The sequence below is a fragment of the Microtus pennsylvanicus genome, chromosome 10 (assembly GCF_037038515.1).
Source record: "Microtus pennsylvanicus isolate mMicPen1 chromosome 10, mMicPen1.hap1, whole genome shotgun sequence".
Taxonomy (NCBI): domain Eukaryota; kingdom Metazoa; phylum Chordata; class Mammalia; order Rodentia; family Cricetidae; genus Microtus; species Microtus pennsylvanicus.
Window position 1 is genome coordinate 40,322,948 of NC_134588.1, and position 22,001 is coordinate 40,344,948.

Genomic DNA, 22,001 nt, shown 5'->3' on the forward strand with positions numbered 1-22,001 from the left:
ACGTTGATATTTAATCTGAATACTAATGGGCTTTCTATTCAATCAATACCTGGAAGGAGTCACTAGGAACAGTTCTTTGATTTCTTGATGGTATCAAATGGCAAAGGTAATCCTTTACAATGGTCTGCAATTATCTTGTGTATTAGGCTTTAAAGCTCTTATTACTATTATTTCTAAGAATATCTGATGAGGAATAAACACTTCTATTTAATTATTGCTGATATTCCTACCCAATGGCAAAAATTTTTAAGCAATTATTTTATAAGTAAATTTGTAAATCTACTGCACTTTAAAATAAATTAACTTTAAATAAAAAGTGCAAAAATTTTGTGTTGTTTCCTAATTAATATTGAAAGCAACATTTTCATTCTTTAACAAGTGAAGTAAATCCAATTATTTCAGTAACAAATTTATTTTCCCAAAGAAAAATTCACAAAATTAATACACTTTTGAAGGACAGGTTGCATTACAACCTACTTAGGAGTAAAACCACTGTGTGTTTGGAGGCTTATTTTTAGTTAAGAAAGTGTGAACTGAGATGCTTAAAGTGATATAAAATCTACCTACTTGAATAAGCAACAATTTTCAATCTATTATTTTTCAATCTTAATGTTATTTGTATGATTTATTACACTTAGAGATTAAAATGTTTATACACAGTGTAACATATTTTACATATTATTTTAAGTAATTTTAATGTGTAAATTGTAATTTATCCAGATTCAGATGTCTTTAAGAGCACCGAAATTGTAACAAATTTTCCATAAGCGCTAACAAAGGAATTATCATATTATATTTCCAGAAAATTAAATCTATAAAATACACACTTATTGATTGAATTAATAAGTATATGAATATTACATTAAAAAGCATTACAGTGCTCTGCTATGTAAGAATTATTCTCTTATAATGGTGTGTTTCATTTAAATTCCGTTATAGATTTATCGTGAAGGAATAGTTACAGATAGACTTATTCTTCCTGAATTCTGTGATTATCAGCCAACATCATCAGGATTGAGCTAGCTTTTATTAACTTTTCTGGACTCTTGCATCTTGTTAATTTTACAATCTATCTCTAGAATATTACACTATTAAAAAACAATCTAGCTTTGGAAAGAACAGAACTGAGTAAGCATGCATTTTACATTGCTCAGTCTCAAATAATGGGCAGTATATTTTTAGTCACTAAACACTCACTTTCATGCTTTAACTTTTTAAAAACTATTTTAAATGAGATTCATGAACATAACCAATTTGGGTAAAATATTATATCAAAGAATATGTTTGAACACTGTGAGTTTATTCAGCTGTTACAATTAAAAATTAAATACATCCTTTCCCGTAATTTTTTTTTTTGCCTAAAATTTCAATACTTAGGAGCCAAAGCTAGAGAATTTTCTGGTTTCAAAGACAGCTAATCAAGGCTACATAGTTTTAGAATAGCCTCAGTTATGAAGTGAGGCCTTGTCTGAAAAAAAATAAAACAAAATAAGTCATTTTTATTGACGTTGTTTAGTAATTAATGTGCACACTTTGAAAGCTGGTGTTTGGGGGTTGCTATTAAATATGCTAATTAATTTGAGACCTATCACATCTATTGGTATAAAACAAAACTCATGCAGTTGTGAATATTCGGAGAAATGTAATATACCCAAATGGAAATCATGTCATTAGAGAGTAAAAATCCTCATGGTTTTAAAAAATTAATTCTGAAATTTAAAATTAAACTCTCTAAATATACATTGAGAAATGGAAAGTTTTTTACCTGAGAATGATATTGTACTGGAATAGTTACATCTCTTCAACTTTATAAGATAAGCCAGAGTAGTTTGAATATATAACACTGAAGATGTATGCAAAATAATGCCTTAAGCTCATTAATTCATGGTTTTCTTAATGTTTTGGGGGACAGCAACAAACATCTTAATGTGTAGACAAAATAGAATTTACCAATGCATTGAAATAGAATGGCTTTACTTTATAGTAGTAGAATTTCTTATTTTTCAATCCCACCAATCACTTATATAAAAAGACATAATTACAGTGCATTTCATGACTGTGATAAGTAATTTTAGAAATTATAATATGAAATAAAAAAGCATCAGGTTTCTAAAAATTGTGAAATGTTTTTAAATTTAAAAAACAATCTACTGGCGCAATAAAAGCAAAGAACAGATTGGTGTTGGTTACTATTAATAATGCTCAAAATAGAGGCTTTAAATATTGTTAATTTTTTTTTCAAAAATATAGAAGCTGGGCCTCAAGATAAGGTTCAATGTTTAAGACCATTTACTCCTCTTACAAAGAAATTTGGTTTTATTTACAGTACACACACAGGGGCTCACTGCTGTCTTTATCTCCAGTTCTAGGAACTCTGACGCTGTCTTCTGGCCTATGTTGCATCTAAACAAAAACATCAATACCCACAAGCCAGTGGTGGCACATGTCTTTAATCAGAACACTCGGGAGGCAGAGGCAGGTGGACCTCTGTGATTTGGAGGTTAAACTGTTCTACATGAGCTAGTTTCAGGACAACTAGATCTGTTACACAGAGAAATCCTGTCTTGGAAAACCAAATCAAAACAAAACACACACACACACACACACACAAACCATTAATACCTGTAGTAGTGTATTGTTAGATTTATTTATCAGAATACAAATAACATACCACTACAAATACCCATAAAATAAACATTCAAAACTGATTAAACTAATCTATGAAAAAAAGATTACATTAAATTCTGTTTTGAAGATTTTTGGAATGCTTCTATTTCAAGGTTTCAACCCAACCACTCCAAGTCAGTCGAAGACTAAAACCTACCTGACTTGTTTCAGAATATGAACAAAGATTAGTGGTTCTAATCTTTGAGAATGGAGATTTGAAATTTATAGCAAGGAAAGAAATGTCTCAATGTATTTTTGAAGGACACTCTATATAATTTTCAGAATTAATATTAAGACTTCCTCTATGTTTAAAGTAACTTATACACATTTATGTGCTGATACATCTCTGGTCTCAAGCATTTCCAGCACTCTATCCTTCCCTTTCCATTATATCAGTAAATTTCCACAGCTTTAACACAAAGAATGGATCACGGACATTGTAAGTGAGCAATATTTATTGAATGATATAGCTATGCACAGTTCTGTGCTTGGATGATAGACTACATATGGGAAAGTTTAGTTATATTTTGTAATTATGAGAAACTATAGCATGGTTTTTTTTGCATTTTTTACCAAACCATAAGACTCTTAAGATGTAATGTGTCATTGTCCAGTCAGTTTGAAAGATGAGTAACAATTTTCGTGTGTTGATCATTGGCTGGAGGGGGAGCAGAAAACCACTACTGCCTTTATCACCTTTCAACCCTTCTAGACAACTGATAATTGAGGAAATCAATTCTTATTTCAAGTAAAAGGCAGCTGCTTCCAAGAACTGAAATGATGAAAAGATTTATCTTCAATGATCCTTGGTAAATAAGACACACAAAAGTCTATTCTATCCATCTGCCTCCTACATCGTTAAGGAATTATAAAACTGGCCAAAAGTTGTTATGTTTTGCCATCTTTTAAAGGTGTCTGAGATAAAGATGACAATTTCCTAAGTATTTGTTGGTATAATCGGCCCATTAAAATGTAGAAATCACTAAATTAGGCCTCAGGTAAGTGTAGTAGAAGCTATTCCTGTGTCAGTTGTCGTGAGGTAATTACTGTCATGTTCTATCAAGTTGATTTCCAAATCAACATGCATTGTGTAACAAAATAGCAGCCCTACTTAAAAGTCATTTTTCTCTAATCAACAGATATAACATTACATACTTTATTCTTTATTTTCTGAATGTTCGTGAAAATCTTGCTGATTATTCAAATATGAAAACTATTTTAAATATATGTCTTTATTTCATAGCCCCTTACATTGATTTCTATCTGAATTTAGCACATCATCATTTGAAAATAATAATGTTTCAATTACTGTAGACCTTAAATTAATATTTTGAAAAAGAGTTATTCTTAAAAATATCAAATTTCTTAAGTTTTTATTTAGAAAAGGAGTGATGCTAACCAATGCTCTCTGTTAGCAAAAACAAAGGATTTATTATCAGCTGAATATATCACAAATATGATGAGCTGTGACTCTATCTCAGTACCCAGCATGTCTGTCAACAAGGTCAGTTATTCTAAGGTTGGTGAAAAGATATTATTCAATTAAAAATATGAATAGTTCTGGCATGATTTGTCAGATTAGGGTACAGAAGGTACTGGAGAGCACTAGACAAATTTTTAAGCCTGTTATTCTGAATTAGTTTGCTTACTGGACATAACCTCTGATTGGCTTTTATTTTTGATTCCTAACAACTATGTGTTGAACAGCTGATTAATTGTGTATGTGAAGTTTTAAGAATACAATGAAAATATTACTGATATAAGAAATGATCAGGCAGATGCCTATAATTATTTATTAATTGAATACTCAAAACTCAGTAATCCGTTAAGAGAAATGAGATGCTTGGAGACTCATTTTATTGTCATGGATGTTTAGCTTTGGTAATGTAAATATATCTACCTTTAAAGATGAGTATTCCTTATTGCTTCATCATAAGAAAGGACAATACAAAATATATTTTCATTGTTTGTATTAAAGGAAAAAATTAAAGATACATGAAGAAACCAGAAAATTTCTTAGACAAGGGGTTAGAATTTTAACTGTAAAATTTGACATCCTATTTATTTTTTAAAAAATATATTAGCGTCTTTGAATCAGGAACATTTTAGTTAGTAACTCAATTGATTTTAATAATCAAAATCAATGAAAACATGAAATTGATACAATAAATATTTTTTAAAAAATTGAATTTTTTGTATTATTTATTCTAGATATTACTAAGATGTCCCATTTAGCAAGGTCCTTCACCCTCTAGAACCTTGTTATTGATACTAAAAATATGCTAGGAAATAAAGCAGTCATGGGACCCTCCTTCATGTTGGGTGAAATACCTTGGAATGACACCGTGAATGGAAAGGCATATATAAAGAGGAAGATGACAAATTGCCTCATTAATCTCATTATGCCTGGATCAAAGTATCAGAAAATTATTGTCTTTCTTTTAAAGAATTCCTTTATTAACCTAATAATCAGGAGATTTTTTTATAACTTTTTAAAAACTGTATCTTCCAAAAAAGTTCCATAAATTTAATATTTTCTGTATGTGTGGTTAGAGCACACATTATTATTCAAGTTTCTGATAGCTTCTGATTATATAGTGATGTTTATTTGCTGATTTGATAAACTCTGAGATTATTTTTGGTCTGTTCACAGTACAATAATATTGTCTATTTGGTGACCCAATTTTAAAGTTTTCTGACTGTATTTCAGCAGAGTTATTTGTTAATAGACTAATAGTCTATAAGCTTAGTTAAAAAGTGCAATTTATTTTGCTGAACAAATTGGCAGTGATCATTTTGCAAATTATTTTATAGTAACATTAACTTCTAAAGTATTTCAAAATCTTTGTTAAGAAATACCTGAGGATACGATTCATGAAATCTAGGACAAATGATAATGATTTCTGTGTTTCATAGGTTTGCACCAGGATGTTGCTGAGTAAAACTATATGAATTCTGTCACACTCTTCACATTTCCTTAAAAATGACATATATGTGACAAATTATTTTATTGATAAGAAATGCTTTGCTTTGATAAGCTACAAAGATGTAAGGCTCTGCCAAATAAAGGAAAAGCGGTAAAGGCACTTTGAATCTTAATGCCTGCAATTGCTCTCTCCACTCTATTTCTACATGTATATTCTTTTAACCTTTATCTTAGATTGTCTTCTGTTTCACTCTTCTGATACTAGAATACATTAATTATAATATATTTCTGGTCGGTTCTAAAATTATTCATGGAATTTTTACAAGAAGGCAAGAGAGTATTTGAAGGACTGTTTAAATGGGATTTTATAGTAAGAAAGTCATGTTTGACTCAGATGTTAAAAGTCAAAGCAAAAGGAAAACAGAATTGTAGCCTATTGGTCAGCAATGCATGGCAAATGAGCAGAGGGAAGAGCAGATGAAGGAAAATGCTGGTTTAAAACACAAGTGTCCTTCCAAAGTGATGAGACACCACCGGGAAGGTTGAAGATGAGGAACCCAGCCAAATACACACAGGGCCACTCTGTTGATGGTATAGTTCCATTGAAAATGTACTCAGCACACAACACTTCTAGAAATGACTCCAGCAGACCCCAGTTGAGGACCTACAAAACTACAATTCAAAAAGCCAGACTGAAGTCAGGTTTAGAGCTTTTCAAACATACTCTAGTTAAAGAAATATTTTACTTTTGCTGTATGATTGCTTTCCCTGCATGTATATGTACATGCATTTTATGCATTTCTAGTGATCCCAGAGGACATAAGATGGTCTTGGATCTCCTGGTATTAGAGTCATGGATAACTAGGAGTCAACATGTGCTAACTGAGAATAAATCCCAGATTCTCTTCAAGAGTAACAAATACTAGTAACATCTATACCTTCTCATATTTTCTTTGAAAACTAGACTTTAATCCAACTAACTATAAATAAATTTTCAAACATCTGTCTCTGAAGAGCTTTAGTTTAACCTTTGCTCCATTGTTTGTTATGATTTACATAAACTTTACATCATTTGTTATATGCTCACCCATGAGGAAACACCCATGTCTTAGTGTTATCTGGCTATTCAAATGGTTTTCACATATTCTGCTGGTAAGAGTATTTTTCCCCTGTGCTGGATTCTGTTAAGGAATGAAACTCACCTTCTCTTCATTTTTTCTAATCAGTCCTACCATTAGGCAGCAGCATTTAATGTCCTCTTTATTGGTAGGACAAGATTGTATTGACAGGATCAAGCAGGAGATTAGTTCACTCTGCAGTATGTACCTCCCAGGGGAATACTCACCCTCATTAAGATGGAAAACACTTAAAGCTATAATTCAGAGGCACTGTGTTCCCTTCTGAGTTAAAATAAATAAGGAGAAAAGACCCTTGAAATCAAGACCTAACAGAGGTAAATGAATAGAAGGACACCCTTCTAAATACAGCTTTAACCTACATAATGTGAGTGCTACAAGGAAGTTCGACATTCTAAACTGGATGCAATAGAGAAGAAAAAGTAAAAATGTACAATAATGCGCTATTATTAGATAAATATAATGGGAATATCTATCTACTATCAGAAGACATAGTCAACTAGTCTATGAAGTTAGAAGGCAAGAAGTTAAATTCAGTTCAAGTGCTAAACGTTTACTGTGTACAAAATAGTATGTACATTTTTCAGTTCCAAAGGATGACCTTAGCCAATCTTGGGAGGAAGACTCCATGTAATCGGAGTACATGAATAAAACTGTTGGAGATGTTATTACCAGCCTATTGAAAACATTTGGAATACTCCTGAAGAAGAATCAATCTAATACAGTTTTAATTTTGATCTTTGCAGTTTATATTAAATAACAAATTTGATAAAGATAGTATATTCCAAAGGAATTTTATATTATATATAATTTAGATTATATATATATACATATACATATATATATGTGTATATATATATATAATCATTAATGTTTTATTTAGTCCACTAATAGGTGGTTCGGTGACATTACGGCTGTGAGTGATCTTTTTCTCTTTGTGATTTATAACTGTTTTTACTTCAAAAGTAAAATCCTGTCATAATTTTTGAAAGAATGTCATTTCAAACTGCATTAAGTTTTTTGTTGTTCTCATTTGTGTCAGTGACACTGTAATGGCTAGTGTTCCCATGACCGTTTTCTCACTTTTACACATTAAAGTTGGTTATTTTCAGGAAAAGCACAGAGATAGAGTAATCATTCTACACTCCCAAAAAAGTGAAGGGAAGAGGGTAGTGCTAACTATGTTAAAAAGAAGACACGCATGGGTAAACCCTATATTATGTTCATAAATTTGTTGTATTGACTAAATGACAAATTCTGGCTCATTTTACTATTTTGAAATTCACCACCTTTCAAAATCCAATGCCCAATTTAAGTGTTAGCAGTTTTAGGACATGGCAAACCTAAAATTGTAGAGTATCAGTATTTCACTACAGCAATAAAGTGATGTAACCTCACACATCATGGGGATTCAAAACCTTAAGCCAACATACATACAAATCTAAGAACGTCATGCACACACACATAGACAGAATTGATGCTCTATGTTCATGTAGGTGTGTGGGGGTGCCAAATTTAATATTTATCATTATTAATCTATATCTAGAAAAGCAATCTCTTCAGATCCATTATCGTTTTATATTCAGGGTCTTTCTAAGGAATGGTATTAAAAGATAATATATATATATATATATATATATATATATATATATATATATATATATATATATATCTTGCCATCATTTGATCATTTTGAGAACACCAAGATAAAACTGACCTTAATCAAAATTTATGATGCAATTCAGTAAACTATGTTTTAATTTAACTCTACAGAATTTTTATCAAGTCTACCATTATGCAGCTCTAATTCTGGTATAGGTTTTTTGGATAGTATATTTCTTTTGAGGGTTATTTTATTTTAAGATTGATTTAACTAAACCTATAGGATTAATTTTATAATTTCTTTGAACAGAACACACACAAAATATGTCAGATCATTCATTATTACAACTTTCAATAATGTAGTACATAGCATAAAACCTGAAAAGGGTTTCTGACTTTTGCTTGTGCTACATACTTTAAAAAATAATGAATCATATATATCTTGAACCTTCACTTAAATAAAAAATCTATAGATCATGCAAACCCAGAGCTTCATAACCCCACACACACTTATTCAGATTATTTGATTATAATAGTCTGAATTACTATTCTAATTGGATTTTCTATTTCTCTTTAAGGTTATAGTTTTATTTCATTTTAGACTGGAAGTACTATTCCAAGCGCATTTCCACTTGCTGTCATTTCAAATTAGTTGATAGTGTGATGGGATAGAGATTGGCTGGATCAACTTGTGTGGAATACCTATTGCTGAATATTTGCCCTGATGACAGTTTATTTACTATGAATCTCATTTTTTCTAAAGAATAGACTAAAATGTACTAACATATAACATTATACATTTCTAAAGAGCAAAATAAGAGAACATTGATGAAAAGGATCATCATAATTGATGGGATCCGTAGCTGTTAATTTTCTTGTAAAAACTGTGTGAGGAGCACAATATTTTGCAAACCTGATTTTTTTTTTTGTCTCCTACTTAATTACAGAGTTCATTCAAAATTATCCATCCTTATGAATTTTCTAAGGGAAAGGCATTTCAAGCTTCCCAATTTCAATCTCCACATTGTTATTATTTAAATTAAAATGAAAACACAGTGTGTCATACACAGAGAGCCTTACTGAGACAATCATGTTTGACTCTTCTTGAAGAAGATCTGTTTGGTGTTAAATACGTTTTTTGTTGTTGTTGCTTGTTTTTTTGTTTTTGTTTTATTTAGGTTTTGGTTTTGGTTTTCTAGTCAGGGTTTCTTTGTAGCTTTGGAGTCGTTCTGGAAGTATCTCTTGTATACCAGGCTGGCCTCGAACTCACAGAGATCTACCTGCCTCTGCCTCCCAAGTGCTGGAATTAAAGCGTGTGCCACCACTGCCTGGCTGACCATTTGCTTTTTATAAAAAAATAAATAAAATGGCATAGGGAAAATGTTTTTTCATTTTTCTCCAATCATGGTAACATGCCCAATCTTGATAACCATTCTCACTAACCTGGAACTTAATATTTAATCACATTTATACATTGTCAAGCATTTTTAATAGCGAGTGCTTTGTGGCTGGAAAGATGGCTCTGCAGTTAGAAGCACTTGCTGATATTGGAAAAGACCCAGTTTTTGTGCAGGGTACTCATAGTATAAGTCTGGCAGAGAAACGGGTTTCTTAGTCCTAACATGGCTTACATCCATCTTTATTTTACACACTGTAGATGAACTGCAATATTCATTTTATTATAACTTTCTAAATTATGAATTATCCCACCCTGGAATTAAAACACTAACTCTCTAGAGAAAAGCGTTCATTCTTTTACATTTGCCAGCCTCTGACTTGCTAAGCATAGATGTGGAGGCTTTTTCTTTTTTCTTTTTCAGTGCTTTGACATGGTGGAATGTTTAGAATCCAGTGTAGAGTCTTCTAGAAATATGTGATGCCTTCCTGGATTTTACTGTTTCTTAAAAATTATGACTATATATGTGCATTTGACACTGAGTGCTTTGGGTGAGAGAGAATGAATGTTAATAATATACTGGTCCAACAACTTTCCATGGGTTTTCCCATTGGCTGAAATTAAATACAGATGTTTGATAGAATTATATTTTAAAATTATTTTGGACATGAGTTAAAATCAATTCTAAAAGTCAATTTCTAATACTGGTTTTTATATTCATACTTTCAGCCATATTAGAAATTCAGTGTTAATATTATGTGAGATTCCTTATTTTTTAAAGATTTTTTGAATTTCAGACACATTTTATATCCTTAATTTAGATAAACATAAAATTTGACATTGGGATCAAGATCACAGAGGACTAGGGGGGAATTATTACTGTCTCCAGGAATTGTATGGTAATATGATTTGTATTATTCATGTTATTAGACATTATGTCATATATCATTTTGGTATGTTTTGGAAACAATGATTTTTTAATGATCATTTGTATTTTGCAAATAAAATTAGAGCATGAAAAAATCAACAACGACTATTAACATGTGAAAATGGAGGTTTCAAGAATATTATATGTAACAAATACTTTAAAGAGCAAGCTATATCAATATTTACCTCCTTTTGTGAAAAAAGTATGTTACCAATGCTAATTTTTAAAAATACATATTGCAATATAAAGTCTTGGTTTTCTAGTTTGATTTTCATTATTTCTTGTTTTTTCTTCCTTTTATTTTAGTATTATCTTTAAAAAATATAATTAGGGTTTCTAAGAAACATTTTGCATTGATATTTTTATTTTTTGTTTCAGCCAAAATAATCACAAAATTTATTTATGGCAAAGTCAAGATAATATTACAGCTTTCCTAATTTGAAAATGAAATCTTGATGATGAATTTGATAATTTCTTTTTTGATATTTTTTCTTATTGTATCCTGTGATAGTGCATCCTTAGTAATATAGTTACGCTCAGTTGATAACTCCAGCTGTCTCAGCAAAACACAGCAGAAAGCAGCACTTTTTAGAACTTGGAAACTAAGTTATCAAACCATCCTTCATAGAAGGATTGATGCTAATCATTCAGTTCAGTAACAAAACACTGATGAAGTAAAGCGTCTTCAGATGAGGAAATGAGATGCAAGGCAGCTCAGAGCTTACTGGTACATTATTACCACCAGCATCATGTTTCACAGCCCGCTCCTGTAGACAAACCCGGACTATCCAGAGTCTGTAAAATTGTTCTCCGTGATTTAGATGATGTAATCTTGCTTTGGAAGTATCATTTTAAAAGCTATTAGTCATCTTTGTTTATAAATTTTCAACAGGCTTCATCTCAGTTTACTTGTTAATCAGAAGGCCCTGGAAGACAGCGTGATTATGAATTACTTTCAATCAAAATTATTTCCTTCCAATTAGATATTGAATACAGAGCTAAAACAAATTGTTTATATATGTGTGTGTGTGTATATATATATATATATATATATATATATATATATATATGCACATATATATCTTCATCTGTTTAATAAAAATTCTTATTGGAATATAAAACATGTAATTCTTTTTAAAGTGGAATAGATATTCATGAATGCTTGGTTGGCAAAGATGAGGGATATTTGTTTGCCACAGGGACATTACTCTGTACAACAAAATAATGAGTTAATAAATGTAAATGAACCTCAAATTTGTTTAAGATAGTTCCCACATAAGTAAGACAATATATAAATATACAAATTTTACTCAAGAGATTTGGAAGTTTTGAAATGACTGATTTGAGAATGATGTTTGTAAACTATCAGAAGCCATGGATTTCTTCAGATATTTTTACACCTATCATACTATATAAGACCTGATAGTAAATTGTTTTAAATGAATTTCCATATGAATAAGACCGAGATATATGTGGATGTTTTAAAGTCTTGAAAAATAACTAAATTACAAATTTTTCTAGTATAAAGGAAAACTTTTAAGAAAATACAAAAAACTATTATTGGATAAATACATCTGCCATAAATATTCAGCTTTTTTTTCTATTATTATCTGTCAATATACACATGCTTGATAATGTTCAGATATTTGATTTTATTTTGTGTTTTATTTTGTAATGTTTTTTGAGACAGTGTTTCTCTGTGAAACAGTCCTGGTTGTCCTGGAACTAGCTTTTGTAAATCAGGCTGGCCTCGAACACACAGAAATCCAGCTGCCTCTGCTGCCCTAGTGCTCGGATTAAAGGCATGTTGTACACACATTTTTAGAGTTAATATTTTAGTCTGTGTTTATTATGTAGATATTTTCAGAATAAATATTTCAAATTCATTTCTCAAAATTGATGGAGGATTTAGGTGTGGTAGCACACACATTTAATCCAATTTCAAGAGGTTAAGAAACAGGCAGACATACTGCAATGGAGTCTAGACTGGTCAACACAGTGAGATACTATCTAGAAAACAAAACAAAGCAAATCCAGATACCCTGACATAACAATAAGAGATGAGTATGGTTCTGTTGTAAAAAACAAGAAAGTCATGGCAGTATGAGTATGCATATTAAAAAACCCAACACCTTCTGGGAGAGAACAGAGACAGAAAAAGAAACTCTCTAAAATCTCCTGGGCCAGCTTTTCTGGCATCTGTAGTGCATAAAACTACAAAAATTCCTACCTCAAATAAAGTGGAAAACAAAGATAACCAGAATATGAAAATGTCTTCAAAATTCACACACACACACTGTGTCATATTAATGCCAAAATTTTATGTATATAAACATCTCAATGTATGTGTATATATATATATATATATATATATATCCCAACATAAACATTAAAAATATATTATAAATATCAACTCTACATATTTTTAAAATTTATGCCCTCATTTGCTTATTTATAATACATTTTAATATTCTTTCACATAATAATATAATAAACGTGATTATTTTGATCATATAGAATTTTATAAATAGTTTAAACAGAAAAATAAATATTCACTCACGCTTATTATTACTCCAGATATTTAATGAATAATTCAGTTGATGACATTGTTTTTATATAGCTTATAATTTATAAAATTATTTCTTTTCCATTGAAATGGAAATTTGGATACAAAGTATAAAATATATGTAGCAATGTAAAAGTAATTTTGTGTTGTTTCATGATCACTTCTGCTATCACCTATTTTAAAAGCATCTAGTAGACTAAATTCAGAGTTTGCCAGCTCAGCACCTCAGTTGATGGAGAGTCTCTTGCAGGGTAACTAATTGCCTGTGTATTCTGTCTAGGTGTTGAGGGAAAGCTGAGAGGATGAAGGCTCTAAATCCCCAGTGGAAGCATGATATGGCGGCGCAGAGCTGGTGCTGAATTCTCCTCTCTGATGGCTCTATGGGAGTGGATAGTACTGAGTCTTCATTGCTGGGTTTTAGCGGTTGCTGCTGTCTCTGACCAGCATGCCACAAGCCCCTTCGACTGGCTCCTTTCTGATAAGGGACCCTTCCATCGTTCACAGGAGTATACAGATTTTGTGGACAGAAGCCGACAGGGATTTAGCACAAGATACAAGATATACAGGTATGAAGGAAAACAATTGTAGATATCCTCCTTGGAGGTTGTGTATAAATAAGGGTTGCTCCAATGGAAAGTTTCAAAATGGTTATCATTGACCAAACACCACAGTGATGTTTTCTTGCCATCTAAAATTACTGCATGTAGGTGTGACACATTATAGAAAAATAGTTAACTATTTTCTTAACTCGCTCACTTTTGAGAAAATATGCCAGTGTTCTTGAAATCTTTTTTATTATAATTTCACCTGTTTGAAAATTACTTTTAAAACTTTTATCAGTTGATGGCTTTCTTCAGCCTAAAGGGGAATGAAACCTTCTACAAACCTCTGAGTTCTGCCAATTTATGCTCTTTACAAGAATGTAATTGTATATTCTTAAGCTTGGAGATAAAGCAAAGGTATAACTATAAAGGAACTCCAGACAGATGGATATAAGAGCAAACAACCCGAAGAGGATTAATATGTAAGGCTGCTAACTGTATCAATCCTTTAAACTTGAAGTATAAGTAAGCTGTACAAAAGAAGTCATTTATTAAAATTCCCAAAGAATGCTTTTTCCCACACAGCCCAGAGATTGCATTAAATAGATCACTGTACCAGGCATCACTTGAATCAATTAGACCATATTTATCTTTGTCATTAAGATTGTTTGTGCAAATTATCAGTTTGAATTATTTCTTTGTTTCTTATGTGGAGAGTTTGTTACTCATAGTTGCTGGTATTTATGAAGAATCAAACTTTATTATGTTTGTGTCTGTTTCATTCAGATAAGGTTATATAAATATTTTTATTTTATGCAGTATGTGCACCAGAGGGCACTGTGCTTCAGGTCTGCATACTCTTTTATAGAGCATGAGGAATTTATAAATTTTATTTGTAGTCCATATTAGAAGAAGATACTGAGTATCCTTTGCATTGCATATTTATTCATTGCTGAACTTCCAAAAAATAAAAAATTCTTTGTCTATGCAAACACTATCAGGTCTAAGAAGCAAAAAAAAAAAAAATATTATTCTAACTTTTAAGCAAAGTGACAAATACTAAGATTTTTCTGTCTAAATTTGTCAGAGACGAAAAAGGTATGAGATTTCTGGCCATATGCTTTTATGCATATTTGCTTCATTAAAAATCTTCTCTTCAGAGACTTACGGAAGAAGCCTGACTTTAAGACTGTGGGAATGCCTAACACTTCAGGCATGCAAGACTTTTAACAGGCAGGCAGGTAGAACCAGAGCAATTGTCTATGTTGTGCTGGCATCTGTTTCTGTCTGGATATTTAAAGTGTCATATGCATGAGCTTCGGTGGTTTGACTGGTTTGCCATCAAGTGTGAAGAGCAGACATATTCCACATGTTTCTTTAGGTTTTGAGTTGAATCAAAATCATTATTTGGGTCACAAACTTGAAAGTCTGAAAGACATAAAACATTTGGAGAGGCTCTGCAAAGCTCATGTACTGCTTGGTCTTTTTAAAAGTAATTTTATTAGTCTCTCTCATGTGCTTATTTTGTAGCTTGAAAAACATGATCAGATGCTGAATAGATTTTTTAAAATGAGGGTTTAAGGTCCACCTATTTCTGACCTGGGTTACAACATTTTAAAGGCTCTTGTGTTGATCAGCAACTCAATGGTCATGATAATTCTGTGAAATGAATAATATAACCTCTTATTAAAGTTCTTCAGTGTTGGTGAGGAGAGGTATTTGATTTTGCCAACCAGGATTTCTTTAAGGGCAGAGGCATTGCTTACCTTTCCCTACAATGCCATATATACAAAAATTTATTCTGAAGAAACTGACTTCATTTTTGAAAGGGTAGGAATCTCAGATTTAGGTATTAGACTAATTTTATAGGGGTTATCCTTACTTTTGTCTTTTATTTACCTCCAAAAATAGGTTTTAGGTGCTAAGCATTAGCTGCGTGTGTCTTGGGACAGAGGCAGGCAGATCTCTGAGTTTGTGATGAGCCTGGTCTAAGGAGCAAGATCGTGGACAGCCAGCAACAGACAGGAAACCGTTTTTCAATAGAGAAAATAAGTTTTGAGTTCTTTTTTTTAACTTTTGCATATATTTGCCATAAATACTGATATGGAAATTATGAATATTTAAAACAGATGGAAAATTAATATATTCCACATTATCTACTTGGTTTATCATTTTAAAGACCATATGATTTTCTAAAGTAATCATCCAGATCTACTATTGCTTATAACCACCATAAACTCCTTCATGTGGCATATTATATTGCCAAATCTTCTGGAAGGCATTAGCACTGAATTTAGAGCATATTAAGCAAGACATGTTAACATAATTAGGTCAAATCTTTTTACCTTACCCTTGTCTTCCTTCACCCCATGTCCTTTTCTGGAGGCATATCTTCCCTTTCACTTCAAATACTAGAGCAAAATGAAATTATTAAAGATCACGGTTCTCACACACCAAAGGAGCAATTACAATTGTTTCCTCCCCTATCAATAAAGCTTTTTATCAAATAAAGGGTTTATTATTCTATATTTATTTGATAGAAGCACTTATAAAGTACTATCAAATTTTGCTTAGAATCAGGGGAACAATGTCTCATATAAGATTTGCATCCCTGCCAGGTGTTGGTGGCACACACCTTTAATCCCAGCACTCGGGAGGCAGAGGCAGACGGATCTCTGTGAGTTCGAGACCAGCCTGGTCTACAAGAGCTAGTTCCAGGACAGTCTCCAAAACCACAGAGAAACCCTGTCTCGAAAAACCAAAAAAAAAAAAAAATTGCATCCGTCTCTGTGTTATAGTATACTGCCTTTGGTGTGTGTTGCCAATGCCCTTTGGTGGTAGTCACACTGCAAATATATTCCCTTTGCCATATTAGAAACATGTTTTACAAGAGTAAAATGATATATATATTATAGAAATATTCCTTCTATAATATTGTGACATATTTTATGGTAACAATATTTGCTGTTTATTATTATATTTTAATAGAACTATTTGTCAGTTTCTTTGTTTATTAAACTTGGCAAGTCTAAGTAAAAGTGCAAGAGGATTGATGCTGAAGATTTATATGAATGACTCCAGGAGTCCTCCATGACTCAGGATCTGGAGCATGTAGAATACGAATATGGATTCTTCTTTTACTTGGTTGCATGTTAAAAATGGAGATGTAATCTATAATTCATGCTTACGTATGATTTTAAAATAGAAGCAAACGGTAGAACATTTAAAGATAAAATAAGGGGCTGTAATAGAAGTGGCTCAGAGGTTAAAAAGAAGGACAACTTTCACAGGGACCAAGATCCAATTCCCAACACTCACATTGTGAATAACATCATCCATAACTCTAGTGCAGGAGATCTAGTGATCATTTACAACCTCTGTGGGTACCAAACTGGTATGTGATACATAGGCAAAATACAAACAAAATGCACAAACATACGCACAAAAATAGAAATAAATAAACTTTTAAATACTGAAAATGAAGTAACAAAACCAGTTACACTGAAGAAATGTTTGCCCTTGAATCATAAAATAGGAATAAACATACTTGTGTCTTAATAAGTAGGGGCATAACGTTATAATGCCACTAAGGCAGTGAGCTCATCCATAGATGTCTCACCAAGTTTCAAATCCCTCCCCTTCTCTCATCCCCTCCACACACCCTCCCATCACACCCCCAATTAATCCTCAGAGAGGGTAAGACATATTGTTTGGGGAAGGTCCAAGGCCCTCCCTGCTATTTCTAGGCTGAGCAATGTATACATCCAAAGAGAATAGGCTCCTAAAAAGCCAGTGCATGAAGTAGGGATAAACCCTGGTGCCACTGCCAGTGGCCCCTCAGTCTACCCCAGCCATACAACTCTCAAACACATTCAGAGGGACTAGTTTGGCCCTATGCTCATTTCTTCCCAGTCCTATTGGTGTTGGTGAGTTCCCATTAGCTCAATTGGTCTGTCTCAGTGGATGTGCCCATCATGGTCTTGACCTCTTTGCTCATATTCTCATTCTTCCCATTCTTCAATTGGACATTGGGAGCTCAGTCCAGTGCTCTGCTGGGGGTCTCTGCCTCTGTTTCCATCACTTGCTGGATGAAGGTTCTATGGTGATATTTAAGATAATCACCAGTTTAACTACAGGGCAAGTCAAGATGGGGCCCCCTCTCCTCTATTGCTTAGGGTCTAAGGTAGGGTCATCCTTGTGGATTCCTGGGAATTTCTCTAGATCCAGGTTTCTGCTAACCCTATAATGGCTCCCTCGATCAAGTTATCTTTTCTCTCTGGGATCATGAACTACCGAATCAATGTCCTTTGTTTATAGCTAGTATGCGCTAATGAGTGAGTACATACCATATTCTTCTTTTTGGGTCTGGGTTACCTCACTCAGGATAGTGTTTTCTATTTCCATCTATTTGCATGCAACATTCAAGATGTCCTTTTTTTTACCACTGAGTAGTACTCTAATGTGTGCATGTGCCATATTTTCTTTGTCCACTCTTCGGTTGAGGGGCATCTAGATTATTTCCAGGTTCTGGCTATTACAAATAATGCTGCTGGGAACAAGTTGAACAAAGGCTTTTATAGTATGATTGAGCATCTTTTGTGTCTTTGACTAATAATGGTGTTGTTGGATCCTGAGGTAGATTGATTCTAACATTTCTGAGAAACCGCCACACTGATTTCCAAAGTGGTTGTGCAAGTTTGCATTCCACCAGCAGTGAGTAAGTAAGTAAGCAATGCTGTTAAAATATTTTTGCTTCCTCAGAGAAATTTTTTGAAGAATGTTGTAAATGTAAGAATAGGAAGAAGGGGGGATCAATTCTGTTTTTTTTTTTAAATGAAGTTTCCTGAACAAACTCTTAAAAGAAATATGATTAAATATGTTAATAAAAGTAAACATATAATTATAGCTGAAGTAATAAAAATATCATATATGTATATCAGTATCATATTGTATATCTTATTTATACATATACAATAATACTGTATATTAATATAAAATAAAATAATATAGTAATATAATTTTATATACAATATGAATGCATATATACACATATGCACATCATTATATGTCTGATTATTTTACTAAAAAATTCAATATGTTATATGACACCATTACATCTAAAGAAACAGATCTGGGAAAGACGAGAGTTTGTAAATGTATTAGAATCGGTTTAGGTAAGGTGAGATAAGTAGAAAAACTAAAATAAGAGTAAATATCAAATAAAATCATTTCATCGAGAGATACACAAAAAATACAGCTGCTTCAAAATGATATTGAAGTGTTATACCATATTTCTTAGGTGAGACTAACTTTGACTTGGAACATGATTAAAATATCCTAGGTGCAGGAACCCAAATGGTTAACACACACCAAGAAATATGGTCATGTTAAGGCCAAGAAAAACCTTTAAAAATAAGACAGATATTCAAAAGTGATTTTGTTTAAATTTATGAAATAGAAGTTAAAAAACACATTTATATATAGCCAGGTAGATGGTCCAACAAATATAAACATTGCCACACAAATCTGATGACCCGAATTTGATAGGGATCCGTTTAAAGGTAGAAGGAGAGAACTAATTCCAGAAAGTTAGCCTCTGTCTTTATCATGTGCTATCATGTGTTACCTTCCTCTCTCAACTCCATCATAAAAAGTTTCTAAATGTAATTTAAAATTTTTAGAGAAAAAATGACTATATAAAATGACATCATTTTAAAATAATCTTCCTGTGGATAAATAAACAATTAAGTACTCTTTCCCAAAATAAAAATTCTAGAAATATAAAACTTGGCAAAATGTGATTTTAAGAAAGTCAAAAGTGCAATTATCTCAAGTAATAAAAAGAAATAAAGATCTGGCAATCGCTACCATATACAAATTGAAGCATGTTGCATATTGTCACATGAAACAAAGTTGCAATCCTCACATGAGGTAATTTTGTAATTCCCTTCAAGACCACATAAAACCTTTTCACCTAATGAGGAATTAACTATATTTAATCCTTTAGGTAAATTTAATAACTGCAATTGCCACACAGATGCTAAATCATGCTCTTCATAAATGAAGAGAATTACAATATAAAGCAATGTAAGAAAATGACATATACATAATTAGAATATAAATTTTATATTTTGTACAAGTTTGTAAAGCAAAGACATATAATATACTTCTTTTAAATGTATATGTTAAATATTTGTATAATTTGACTTTATTCCAAACTACTAGTCATTTCAAAATAATAAATAAAATTAACATACCTTATGTATTAAAATTCTCAAAATAGAAAAACAGATAAAACTGAACTCTCTGATCATGACGAACAGTGAGGGCTGATGATACGCCAAGGACAATGGCACGCAGTTTTAATCCTACGCAATCTGCTGGCTTGGTGGGAGCCTAGCCAGTTTGGATGTTCACCTTCCTAGATATGGACGGAGGGGAGAGGATCTTGGACTTACCACAGAGCAGGGAACCCTGACTGCTCTTTGGACTGGAGAGGGAGGGGGAGAGGAGTGGGGGGAAGAGGAGAGGGGTGGGAGGAGGGGGAGAAGAGTGGGAGGAGGGGGAGGGAAAGGGGAGGCTGGGAGGAGGTGGAAATTTGTTTTTTTTTCTTTATTCTTTTATCAATAAAAAAAATAATTAAAAAAAAATAAAAAAAAAATAAAATTCTCAAAATATCACTCTAAAGACTTAAAGTTTTAAATATAGCAAATTTAATTTAAGAAAAAAGTAATTGGTTTCAGTGAAATTCAAAAGATCTAAAATATTATTGGCAATAAATAATATTCTATATCAATAATAAAGAAAATTCCAAATCTTTTGAAATGTTAGTAAAACAAGTAAAATCATTCCAAAATGTTTAAAAACCAAATTTATGTTGAGTTTTATTGATGTTACCATACTTAAACAAAAAAGGAGCAGACGTCACAAGTTAATGTCAGAAATACATTTACATGTTTATAAATAAAATTAAAAGACTTTATAAAGAATATTATGAGAAAAAAAGAATATTATGAGAAAGTAAAAACAGCAATGACGCTGGTCTGTTTCTGAGTTTTACATTAACTCTTCATGAGTGTAATCAGGCTTCATACATGTAGATATTCATGTGTATATATATATATATATGTATGTATATACATATATATATGCATATATATAAAATCTATAAAATACTTTAGAAGTCTTTTAACAAAGAAAATAAATTCAGGTCACTGAGTCTGAAAGAGGAGAGAAGATTAATACTGTGTTTTTGCTGTATGATCTTTCTGCTGTATGATTGGTTCTTTCACTTATAAAACAAAATCCTTCATAAAATGATATTGAATCCCATTTCACAAATCTTATAATAACATGGACCCGATGGGCTTTTTTATTCCTGAATGTCACTGTCACTTAGGTAATCTACTTATTCATATTAGTCAGAATGCCCTGAAAACGGGATTTTCTTTTACCTTTGTTTATTTCTATCTTTCTATGTACATTTTGCTTCCTTGAGAAGGCAATACGTAACTTCTGAACATCAACTTCATATTTACATTTACTTGTCTTTGAAGACAAAGCTCATTTTAATGAAATACTCTGTCATCGTGGTAAGCAGGTGTTTTAGGTTTTTTTTTTTTTTCTACCATTTGTCGTACATCACTTGCTTAATACAGATGACTAAGACTTTAGTATCCTTGTTAATGTTAGGCTTTTGTAATCTCATCTGTGAAATTAAGTATTCAGTTGCTCTTTACATATCTTCTCATTTATAAGCTTGAGGGAATGGGACAGTTGGGATGGAGGAGGGGTGGATGAGGGAGCAGGGAAGTAGACATCTTAATTAAGGGGGCCGTTTTAATGTTGGCAAGAGACTTGACTCTGGAGGGGTTCCCAGGTGTCCTAGGAGGTGTATAAGATCAATATTCTATAAGAAAGGAAAAATGGGAACTCTTGGGAATGTGTAGTCCAGCATTTAAATATATGTTGTTCCTTGTCTTTTAAAAGTCTTTTATAAATACCTTCTTCATCATAACACACAGTTTTATATACTTCTGTGTTTCAGTGTATTTGCTTATAAAATTTATTACTGCTCTTTCCTTATTAACTCCAAGTCTTTTGCTTCTTTTGTATGATTTTAGGGGTTACCATATAATGGAAGTTATTAGTCCTATTGGTTGAATTTCTGTGAACTATTTCATCAGTCTGCAGCACACTGTACAGTACAGTCATAAGATTATTCTCGGAAGTGTTTTA

General features: G+C 32.0%; 1 protein-coding gene across 4 annotated transcripts in view; it reads left to right on the forward strand.

Annotated features, from left to right (window-relative positions):
- Nucleotides 1–22,001, forward strand: part of Brinp3 (BMP/retinoic acid inducible neural specific 3) — a 366,083-nt gene that overhangs the window by 7,051 nt on the left and 337,031 nt on the right. For all 4 annotated transcript variants that reach the window (XM_075988181.1, XM_075988184.1, XM_075988182.1 and 1 more), the window contains one exon: nt 13,502–13,787. In XM_075988181.1, the coding sequence (XP_075844296.1) occupies nt 13,552–13,787 (236 nt within the window). In that variant the 5' untranslated portion in view covers nt 13,502–13,551. The remainder of the gene's footprint in view (nt 1–13,501; nt 13,788–22,001) is intronic.